General features: G+C 32.5%; 2 protein-coding genes across 2 annotated transcripts; one reads left to right on the forward strand and one right to left on the reverse strand.

The window, feature by feature from the left end:
* The first annotated feature begins 1,719 nt into the window (after positions 1-1,719).
* Positions 1,720-2,729, forward strand: LOC118028984 (uncharacterized). The gene is made up of 2 exons (XM_035032741.2): positions 1,720-1,973; positions 2,109-2,729. Exons 1-2 carry the CDS (start codon positions 1,824-1,826, stop codon positions 2,550-2,552), a joined length of 594 nt encoding a protein of 197 aa, XP_034888632.1. The 5' UTR covers positions 1,720-1,823; the 3' UTR covers positions 2,553-2,729.
* A 4,558-nt stretch (positions 2,730-7,287) lies between these two features.
* On the reverse strand, positions 7,288-10,614 carry LOC118028983 (protein NRT1/ PTR FAMILY 4.6). The gene is made up of 5 exons (XM_035032740.2): positions 10,476-10,614; positions 10,274-10,379; positions 9,859-10,076; positions 8,525-8,965; positions 7,288-8,429 (listed from the first exon to the last, which is right to left on the reverse strand). The coding sequence occupies exons 1-5, from the start codon at positions 10,476-10,478 to the stop codon at positions 7,440-7,442; spliced, it is 1,758 nt and encodes a 585-aa protein (XP_034888631.1). The 5' UTR covers positions 10,479-10,614; the 3' UTR covers positions 7,288-7,439.
* Positions 10,615-12,042: the final 1,428 nt, after the last annotated feature.

Consider the following 12,042-nt stretch of genomic DNA (forward strand, 5'->3'; position numbering starts at 1 on the left):
ATGATCTTATCCTTCAAAATTAAATTGGTTGTGAATTAAGTTTTTTGATTGAGCTCGGTTCAAGGATTTTATAATTTTCATAGTCATGAGATTTGCGAGTTAACCTGAGCTGACTCATATTTCTTTCCAATGCTTTTTTAAATTAAATATTGTTTTTCATTTATGTCCTTCAACATCAAATTGTTTGATAATTGAGTTTCATGATTTGATTTAATTTGCTTTCGAACACCATCATCACCTTTTCTTTTCATTTTTCTTTTTCTGAAGTTATCATGTTCTTATTTGATTTATTATAAATTGATTTTTAAATTTTTTTCATGCATTTCTTTCTATGATATTATTCTAATTTTATGTTCATGGTTATGAAATTTACAAGTTAGCCGATTTTTCATAATTAGCCCCTGATTTAATGTTCTTATTGTTTAGCCCCTGATTTGAAAGGATAAAGAGAATCACTAGATTCTAGTAGTAAAAAAAAAAAGTATTGGTTGACATTAACTTACACCACAAAGAAACAATCTTAGTGTAAATGGTTTCATTTGATAAAAGGAGTCTTACTAAGGTATTCTTTGGCCTTTCTATCGTCTAAAATGGTAAATCTGAACTCAATAAAGTTTTCGGTTTCAAGTTGCTTTAGAGTTTATGGATCGATTTTTTGATTATTTGAGGCCATATATGAGTTTATTAAGGTACATAACATGTTTTATAGGTATTTTAGACTAAAAATGAGTTTGAAATGGTTTCTAAGTTAAAAAAAATGTTAGCCCCAATTTTTTGGCTATCATTGTGGCTAGAATCTAGGTAGAAAACATGCGATGCGTTGCCTATCTTTGTTTTTTGTCAAAACAATTTGGAATAGACGACATGTTATCCGATCTATTTTCAAATAAAAAAGGCCAACATACGGGCTTACCCATATAGTCCCGTGTATGCCCTTTTCAAAATAAGGTAAGTATGCAGGTCTGACTTGTTAGTCCCAACTTAACCTCTTTCTTTATTTTTCTCATTTATTTTTCTTAATTGATACTTTTGTATGTATGTATTTATTTGGAAGTAATTTTTTAAATTTATATTTAAATTAAAACCTGATTCTAATTTGTTATAGTCTTTATTTAGCCTTTTTCAAATAGCAATTGTTTTTAAATTATTTTTATGCATTTAATTCTTTAAAGAGATTACTCTAATTCATCTATAGGTTTTTATTTATGTTTTATATAAATAAACTTTATTTTTATGATGTGTTTATAAAAACAAAAATTATTTGTTATCAATGCACTCATAGTATTTTTTTATTTTTCTATTACGTTAAAAGTTAACTTAAGATCTTATATGTTAGGTTGCGTTAACAATTCTTTTTTTTTTTCCTAATTATTAACACATATGATTCTCGTTTTATTTTATTATATATAAATATTAACTTTTCAATTAACAATTATATTCTTTTTGAATATTAAAAATTATGTTAGCAATACCTATACATTCAATCTTTTATATTTTTAAAAAATAGTGGACTACATTAACATTTTTTTTTTGTATTTATTGATTTAGATAGTTTGCATTGAAAATACCTACATATTTTTTTTTTTTTACCGAAATAGAATGTATCCACCATGGGCGAAGAACGGTCAAGGAAGTTATATCTAAAAGATAAAAAAACAAATGCAATGTCGAGGATAAAGCTATAACTGATTTGATTGGTGGAGAATAAAGATTACACAAAAGACCATCCTACGTGGCAACTGCATCATCATCAACAGAGAAACCACTCTCATTCGTTACGAATCGAAAAAAAACCCTCTCAATTGTATAATCAGAGAACATCCATGGCGGTGACGGCACCACCATTATCTCCTGCTGCTTATCTTCGAGGACTAAATCGCCCCCATTTCAACACCTCCAAGTCCCGCTTTGCCCTCCAGTCACCCGCCAAACAGCAGGCCCTTACAATCGTTGCCATGGCTCCCAAAAAGAAGGTAATTAAGTAATTCAGTTCTTTGACGAGAAACCCTTTACGACAGCTTCGCCATGGTTCATTGCTAAGAAAGACATCCAAATTTCCTCTCTCTCTCTCTCTGTCCAACTTAAGCAATGCCTATATATACATGCAGGTAAACAAGTTTGATGAGAGCTGGAAGAAACAATGGTACGGTGCAGGGATATTTTACGAAGGCAGTGAAGAAGTCGAATTTGACGTCTTCAAAAAGCTCGAGAAACGTAAAGTCCTTAGCAACGTAGAAAAAGCAGGACTTTTATCTAAAGCCGAGGAGTTGGGGTTCACTTTATCGTCAATAGAGAAATTGGGTGTGTTTTCCAAAGCTGAAGAGCTGGGCTTGTTGAGTCTGCTGGAGAAAACGGCGAGCTTTTCGCCGTCTACGTTGGCCTCGGCTGCGCTGCCCATAATGGTGGCAGCAGTGGTGGCGATTGTCGTTATACCTGATGACTCGGCGGGGCTGGTGGCCGTACAAGCTGTGTTGGCAGGGGCACTTGGGGTTGGTGCTGCCGGCTTGCTGGTTGGGTCTGTTGTTCTTGATAGTTTACAAGAAGCTGATTGAGGTTTTTTTTATTTTATTTTATTTTATTATTATTATTATATCTATGTTTTTCCTAAATGTATATTTATGCTTATTAAAGGTGATTGGATGTGGATTAATATGGAGTAATGGTACATGTACTAAGAACAAATTGCAGGTTGTAAGGAATTAACCATTCTTTAGAAATGGTTTGGCTGTGATGATGATCACCATTTAAATTACAAACCATTAGTTTCTATTCTTATATATATATATAACAAGAACTTCTTAAAAATAATCTTTGAAGTTTTTATACAATTTTTTTTACAATTATACTTAAATATTTAAATAATATTCTTCATATGATACTTATATAATAAAGTTTCATGTCTTTTATTTTGTGAGAGAGAGAATCATCTTTTCTTTTTCATGTCATTTTTATAAACAAATAGAATTAGTTTGGCTATATGATAAAAATAAATATAATCAAACAGAAAATTAAAAATATGCTAATCCTAACCTAACCTAAAATATTTTTTATTTTAATTATTTATATTTACTAATATCAATGATTGGAAAATCTTGCAACAACTCCAAAAAAAAATACAAATAAAACATTGAATCTCTAATGCAATATTTATTTTTTAATATTATAAAATTAAAATTCTTATCATATAAAGTTACAATTGTATCACAATATTCAAGAAGAACTTTCTTTTTTCCATCTAAAGAGTCCTTTACTCAAATAAAATTTATGCAAGACATGAATAAATGCACGATATAAATAAAAATTTTATTCAGTTTTCATTAACTTTTAATATGATAACATTAAAAATATAATTTTTTCACATAAAAAATAATCATCCACATGTCAACCAAATAAAAACAATAATTACTCATGGTTAAATAAAGAAAGAAATGATAAAATCAATCATGAACAATAATCAACCAAGCAGCCATAATCTACTAATGAAACTAGAAATTAATCAACAAAATTATTAGGAGTCATAATTGATATAAGAAAATCGATCATAGAAGTTTGAATTTGATTGAACGATTAAAAGGTTCAATCATATTCAAAATAAGAATTTTTAATGGGTTAAGCTAACCAAATGATTTAGCTTAGTTAGGATTCATGTGATTATTAGTAAATGAGAAGTTTAGTTTATATTAGAATTTAATATGCTTCCTTATCTAATATATGTTACACGTGTAGGATTAGAATTACATGTTTAGATATAATTAAAACTCTATACTGATATAAATAGGTCATCCAATAGTTGGAAATGATAGTTAGGCTCACTTATGTAATTTTTTTTACCATCAATTCAATTTAAGTTAGCTTCCTTTCTGTATTTACAATTTTATTTCCTTTTCTTCTTCTTACTACTTTGATTTCTTTAAGCTTTATTTTAATTCCACTATCCTTTAAATTACATTGCAATTCATCCCCCCCCCCTCTCTCTCTCTCTATATATATATATATCTTTAATTCACCTACTTTTTAGGGTGTGGTTTTTCTTGAAATGGATATACCTTGCTTAGGATTCAATATCTTAATTCCCTATATTTCACTTGATTTTACAAGGCTACTACTTGCTTTTGCTCAAGAGTTAGTTTATAGTTGTAATTTCATTTTGTTTGAAGGTATAAACAAAGAGCAAGTAACATAAATGATCCAAAAATATTTTATTTGATCAACAAATGGACACACTTGATAAGACAAGATTCAATATCTACTATATTAAATTAGAAAATATGCCAAAAAAAAAAAATACAAGTAAACAACAAAATTTTTGGTGAAACAATCCATTTGTGTTCAATGTATATTCAACCAATTCATACCCAATATTACATCAAAGTCATATAAACTTAAAGACATCAAGTTTATCCTTAATTATAATCTTCCTATATAAAATCTATAACCTTTTTATAGATGTCATCAACATCTATGTTTTCTTTTATTGATGTACTAACAATTACTCTCATATCCATTCTATTAGGCAATAGATGCAAGTGATTTACAGTTTGATGTGTCATGTGGTACACTCGATCCTAGGTCTTCTCCTCTTGAATTTTAGGTCGACTTCTATTAGCACTTACTATAAATTGGGCATGCTTTATAGGTCTATCAACAATGACTAATTGCTATCGACTTTGTATAGTAGTACTCTGACCCTAAGTAGCTGCTACAGATCACAGGGATATTATTTATTAATCTGGCTTGTCTCTCCATAATAATAGCAACCTTTACCCAAATACTGGTAGTCTCCCCACCTGTGTCCCTCTCAATACAGATATAACACTTCCCTGATATAGATGAACAGTTCCTAGGGTGTCTCTAATTGCACATAACAAATAGTGAATATATGGGCCCTTTTTACTCAATAGACCCTTCTGTAGTAGTTGCCCCTTGACAAGCCTATCCACTTAAGGATCCTCCTCCACTAATCTATATGAATCCTTTTGAACTCTCTCGTAGGGTGAAACTCCCTCTCCTCTTTTAGAACTATCTAGATGATTGCTCATTTTTCCCTTCTTCAAGAGGGGTGGCCTATTAGTGGAGAATATAAAGTCCCTCATATTTGCTCATGTCACTTGTCCTCGTTTAACTCCTTCCTTCTATTAATCCTAGCGACTCTCTCCATAGCCTGAGCAAATCATACTAACTCTCACACTATTTGAAACTACATGACTACTAGTATTCTTTTCAAATTTGATTTGAGTCCATTTTACAGTCTTTCTATCTAGTGTTGCTTAACCTAACGGTATGTAGATGCAAAAACAGATGGGTCTTGAAACCTCCTCTCATACTCCAGGTTGGTCATATCTCCTTGCTTCAAATCTAAGAACTCTTGTTCATTGTTTAGCCATATTGGGATTCATTTCTTTCGTGTATTAATATTTACATGGTCATCAAGTAGATAAGTTTTTTTATTTCTCAATATCCTAAGCCAAATGACAATTTTATTCTTCTTGTGTATGTTTTTATAAAATAGACCAAGACATTCTCTATTCATATTGTCTAGTGCATCACTAACTAAGAACTAATTGATATGGGGTAAACAAAATGAAGTGAGAGATGAGTGTGGCTTTCGATAATGAAGTGTAACCTTTTGTTAATCTTCAAATTATTCATATGAAATATCTGAAAATGCAAATAAATTAATTAACAATTTTTGTTATTGATTGTTAGGACTGTCAAAAAACCATTTAAACCTAATAGTTTAAGCTGTTAGGTGAAATCTCAAGATATGATTTATATTATTCTTTAACACACATTCTCAAGTGAAAGTCTTTTGAGCTTGAAACTTTAACAGGTTCACACCACCTTATGTTTAATTTTTATCAAATAAATGAGGATGATGAGATTTAAACACATAATCACTTTGTCATCAAGGCTCTCATACCATGTTAAAAAACGATCTCAACCCAATGGCTTAAACTATTAGATAAGATCCCAAAATATAATTTATATTATTCTTTAACAAGAACAATTAGGTAAATAAATGACATTTTTTAAATTGAAAAAAAAATAGAAAAGATAGATTATACAAATAAAAAACCCTAAGCTCTATATTCCCGATTCTAAAACCGGTTCTTTGCCAAATTAAATTTGGTATCACTAACCTTGATTAGAATTTGTTTAATATTGTTATGTTGTGGTTTGCTTTGATTGCTATTTAATATTGTGTTGTAAGATGAAAATAGCATTAAAAAAGCAATATTTGGCAATCAAAAGTGTTATGTTTTTTTTTTAAAATGTATTTTATTTAATAAAATAGTAAACTTCACAATAAACTTCTTTTATTTTAATTAAAAGCATGGGGGTGCTTAATTAAGTTTTAAAAGCAAAATACATTTCTTTCATAAAAAAAAATCTTGTGCTTTTGATTTCAAAGTAAAACATGACATTATTTTTAGTTGTTTAAGAGTGTATTTGAGAATATTATAGCAATTGTTTTTCAAAATGCTTTTCACTTGGAAATGCATCAAAATTATAATTTTTTTTAAAATTTTTTAAAAATCATTTTTGATATTAGCACATCAAAATGATCTAAAAACACCAAAACACTATTAATTTAAAGCAAATAAAAAAAATTCAATTTTTTTCAAAAACGCTTTTAAAACACAAAAACAAACCAACCCTAAAAATGAGTAAAAAAGCAGTTATATTTTAGAAGCACAACAATACTTTTTTTATTTATTAACATGGATGTTTGGGCTAATTTGCGCATACCTCGACTAATTCCATGGGCCTTGAAGTTAACGACTATGTAAGCTTTTAGTAGCCTTAAAATTTTTGGGATTTGAACTAGTAACTTCTAGAAAGTAAACCTAGGATCTGACCAGTTCAATTATACATTAGAAACATAACAATACTTAATAGGTACATAAGAGGTTTCACTTTATTAAATCACCACAATGATTGTTAACTGAAAATTAAGATAATTCTGACAAATCTTCAAAGTTTTGAAAGTTATATATTTTTTTCCCCTATAAATACAATTCAAATCTTAAATATATGTTTGTGAAAAATAAGACCAATCCATCAATGTAAATAGTTGGAAAAAATAAAAATCATAACTTGAATTTTATTATTACGACAATTTGTTTTGTTTTCGTTCCTGAGAAAGCTCTTTACTACGTGTAATTAAAAAAAAAAAAAAAAAAAAAGGTCGCGTCGTCGTCATCTATTTAATATTGGGTTTGCATTTTAATTTTCGATTGAGGATTTTCAAACAGTTGTATAGGTAGGATAGGGAGACAAATGTGGTTTGCAAAAGGAGATAAATTACTGATTAATTAATACATAGTAATAGAATTTCAGGATCTTAAACACCATGACTCTCTCTCTCTCTCGTCTCCCTAAAATAACAGACAAGAATGGAAAGTCTAATTCATTATATTAACTAATTAATTGCATCACTAATTGTTAGGCTGAGAAAGGGATTTTCTCATGGACTTGTACTTGTAGCGGCTTGCCCAGAAGAGATAATGAGACAAGTTTAATCCACTCAGTATGCACATCAACCAGTAAAACCTCTCCAGGTGATACTTGTTCAAGTTGCTACCAAAGAGCCATGGCGTGTCTCGGTACTTACTTGTGATTGTGTTGATCAGAGATACAAGCACCGAACTGAGGTAGTATCCCATGGCTAGTGAGGCCCATGATAGAGATGTGGCCAAAGATCTCATGCTTTTTGGGGCCTCCGTGAAGAAGAACTCCATCATGCCCGCTAACGTGAAAAGATCAGCTGATCCCAGGAACAAGTACTGCAATGCGATCCAGAGGAATGTGATGGGTAGAGGTTTTGTTGAATTTACTAATCCAGAATTGGCTGCTACTCTCTTTCGCTTCATTTCCACCAGGGCTGCCACCGCCATTGCCACGACGGATAGGACTAGCCCCGTCCCTATTCTTTGCAAATGAGTTATCCCCGTTTCGGATTTTGTCACTTTCCTCGCAAATGGAATGATGATGTGGTTATAGATTGGTGCCAGGATCATGATGAATACAACAGGGAAAACAGGAAGAGATGCTGGTGGGACTTTTAAGGAGCCAAGATCGGTATTCATGGTCGATGCTTGCTGGACAGAAAATGTGGAAAGCTGAGCCAGGCAACAGTTTAGCATTATGGTAGACATGAAGATGGGGAAGATTCTTAGCACTATCTTCACTTCTTCCACCTGCTCAGCTGTACATTCTAGCATTGGATTGACTGTCTTGTTCTTGACTGCTCTGTTAACAAACTCGAGGCTTTCTGTTGGAGTTTGACTTGGTTCCTTTCGTTTCGTATTTCTATCTTCTCCCTCGCTGGTTTCTGTGGTATAGGATGTCCTGCTTGTGTCCATTCCAATGGCAGAATTGCTAGAATCCCTGGATTTGTAGCTTTTGTAAACCGCTGCAGCGAGAACCTACGGGGAGAAAGGGGAAAAAGGTTAAGATTGCCCAGTTCTTATTTTGCAGCGTGCAAGGGTTTTATTATACTGTGTTCTATCTGGATTTTTACCTTGAATATAGTTGTGACGGGACTTCCTATAGGAACTTTGGTCCTATAAACTGGGGAGCCGATGAGGAAGATCGGGATGGAGAGAAGTATTGTTGCAGTGGAAACCCCAAATCCCCATTGCCATCCTTTGTTGTCCTCAACCCATACAACTATAGTCACTGCAATCAAAGCTCCACAGGAAAGGCAGAATACATAGTAGTTAAAGAATGCAGATCTCTGCTTTCTTCCTTGAAGAGTATTCTCATCAAACTGCTCAGCGCCATGAGGGGGAAGTGAACCCTTTATCCCTCCAACACCGAGTGCCACCAGGTAGAGGCCGGCGAACAACATCAATGCTTTCCTGCCATCAACTTGCTCGCACGAGATACTGGTGCTCGCTGACAAGCATGGTGGTGGTTTCAACGAGGTTACACAAGCTTGAATTGTAAGCACTAACAGACCCTGTTCCGCAGATCATAGTTAGTTAAAGATCTTGAATTGTTGTGGAAATCTTTAAACGCACTCACGAGTGAGGATTGATAACAGAAACTAGCAAGGCTATGTAAAGATTGTCTGCAGTCTGGCTATGTTTGCTGCTGTGAAACTGAATTTGAACAACTTGTAGGCTGGAGTCGAGGAGATTGAGGGCTTATTTTCACTAGGTCTTACAATTTACTATATTGAAGAAGAGAGTGCTAGGATCATTGATTACGTCTTTCCTTTTCTAACAATCAGATCATCACACAAAATATTACATACGTGCGTCAAACTGTCACTTATCTTATTGTCATTTCCGAAGTGTTCGTTTCTGTTCTAGAAATCAATCAAACTTTACTAGAGTACAAGTTGCCATTTTGCCTTGCAGTTGTAGGTGCTTGATTGGACGATTCTAGTTTTCTTGTGTCCTTACAGTCGGCACTATCAAGTTCTTCTAAGAAACATGGACATTTTTTCAACGGTGGGTCAGGACATTAATTATCCGGTAGGGCATAGATTTGTTCCGGTTAACAACATTGAAGCAATACGATTGGCAGTGGCACATGTTTGGGCATGGTCAGGTCGTTTTATGGCCTATCCTTGAAAAACTCAGGAGATATTCTTGTGCCTGACCCTCCACTAAATGGTACTCTTGAAAGGGAAATGACAGGCAAATTGATAGATGCTCTCTCAACCAGTTCCCTACTTGCGACGCCACTCATTGGTAGCCAAAATGTTGATTGTCAATATAGTTTCCATTGATAACATTTATGTTGCATAATGGATGGCAGAAACTAGCTAGTTTCTATTGAAAAATGAAACTATGCAAGGAAATTCAATACAAATATAAACAGCTAAAACTTTTTTAAGAATCTTACCAGGGATTCTATTGAAGCACTGATCAAATAGATGTAATAGGTGGGTAAAAAAGCATCTGCTAGAAAGCCACCAAGTAGAGCAAGGAGAAAGGCTGTGCCCATGAAATTGGTAACAACGTTGGCCGAGCTGGATGGGGAAAAATGCATGAACTTGGAGAGGTAAAGAACAAGGTTGCTTGCATTGGCCAGGAATGCTAGATTCTCCAGAACCTCCACAACTGTGATTTTCAATACATGAAATTATATATCTATATGTATGTATGTATGTATGTATATATCTACATGTATGTATGTATGTATATTTACTGGTTATTCATCTATAAGGGCAGACTGTAAGTCGTGTTTTTATTAGTTCACTTAAGGTTCTCAAATAGTTACAGTAACAAAAAGAAGCATGAGGTAAGTGAGTGACTACCCAAGACAAAGGAGGCAGCAAGTATTCCACCATGCCGACCTCTCACGGCAGGTCTGTTCCTCCAGTCTACGTAACCTTCACAAGTATTCAACATGTGTGCTTCATCCTACAACAATGGGTAAAAGGAATTAATAACCCTGGTGAACTGAGCAGGGAAGCTAAGACGAAAAGCAAGAGAGAGTAGAGTTATACGAAATCTTACCATCTCTATTTTCAAATTTTTGCAGCTATGAGAAGCTTTATATATAGGATCATGCACCCTTGGCTAAAGAAATACTTTTGGTGTATGGTTTCCCTTTATAGGCTGAGAAAATGGTGGTCCAACCCAAGGAGAAAGGTCTAGACTCGATGAAAATGATTCTTCATTTTCCATTTACGTTGTTGATGTCGACGTTTTCATCCTATATTGAAGAGAAGGAAGAAAGGGAGGGAAGGTTTGCTTTTCTCAGGATCACTTATCCTACCCGAAAACAAGTATTGGGGGCGCTAAAGTGAATTGAAGAATCAAATCCTCTTTCCCATTTAAATTTTGTCCAACTTATTCTTATCGATCCATCCAAACTTTATATTATCAGTTTATGAAGATAGTATCCTGGTTTTGGTTGGTAAACCTAAAGGTGGATATGGTGTATAACTCGGAATGAACTGTGATGCTAGATGACTGCCTGCATTGCAGCAAACAATGTATACTCGTCGGCCATTCTTGAAGCTTCTAGGTACGCAAGGTCATAAAGGACTAAACAAACAGGTGCCCCACAGCCCCTTACAGTAACATCTTAATTAAAGTTGTAATGGGACGGTGCCACTGTTTGAAGGTAAATGTCAGAGTCCATTTCTGACGTCCCACATCCCACAATCATATAATCTGGTAATGGTAGTATAAGAGATGAAGATTAACCCTAAATCGTTGGATTTTAACCTAATTTAAATGAATAAGTTTTTATATATATATATATATATATATATATATATATATATATATATATAAGTATCTTATTTGATAGATAATAAATAAAATCTAAATATGTATATTATTTTTTGTTGAATAATAAATAAAAATATACAATGCATATCTATATAATAGCCAAAACCTAATGAATAAAGGTATGAATATCTAAATCTTTTACTCGATAAATAATGGATAATATATGATTAGAAAAAACATGATCCGTAAATACCCATTACTATTCTTATGTAAGACCACTAAGTTATTTAGGCACACTCTAAGCTATTCTAATGTCATTATTTAGTATAAAGACTTAAATTATCTTATTGAATTATTCTTCAATTTTGTTCAAACCTTAAAAATAACAAATTTAAAATGGACTTAAAAAATAGAATATACAAACAAAGAAGTAGATTATGCATGATTTTATTTTTCAAAAATACAAGTCACATAATTTTTTCACACAAACTTAATATTAAATTAACACATGTTACAAATCTAATAAGTTACTCAATAAATCACGATCCTAAATTATTTGAGTATCAAAAACCACACACTATAAATCATACATTATTACTAACATTGTAGTATTATTTTTTTTATTATTATTATTATGTAATGAGTTAACTATTGAAGGTATGTATTTTAAAATAAAAATATTATAATCATGGATATCAATCCCTATACGTTCATTTAATACCAACGTATTTACTGATGAAATAGTTCTGTCGGTAATTTGAGGTTGAAATTACCGATGAAATTTTTTTCGCCCGTCATTTCATCGGTATATGCCGACGGAAATATTTGGTCCGTAGTTACTGAC

This window comes from Populus alba, chromosome 12 (assembly GCF_005239225.2).
Source record: "Populus alba chromosome 12, ASM523922v2, whole genome shotgun sequence".
In the NCBI taxonomy this organism is placed as follows: Eukaryota; Viridiplantae; Streptophyta; class Magnoliopsida; order Malpighiales; family Salicaceae; genus Populus; species Populus alba.

Coding starts and splice junctions, on each gene's coding strand:
- LOC118028984 (XM_035032741.2), top strand. CDS start 1,824: ATGGCGGTGACGGCACCACCATTATCTCCTGCTGCTTATCTTCGAGGA. Junction 1,974..2,108: donor CCATGGCTCCCAAAAAGAAG/GTAATTAAGTAA, acceptor ATATACATGCAG/GTAAACAAGTTTGATGAGAG.
- LOC118028983 (XM_035032740.2), bottom strand. Junction 10,077..10,273: donor TGCTGCCTCCTTTGTCTTGG/GTAGTCACTCAC, acceptor TGAAAATCACAG/TTGTGGAGGTTCTGGAGAAT. Junction 8,430..8,524: donor CCGTCACAACTATATTCAAG/GTAAAAATCCAG, acceptor TTCTCCCCGTAG/GTTCTCGCTGCAGCGGTTTA.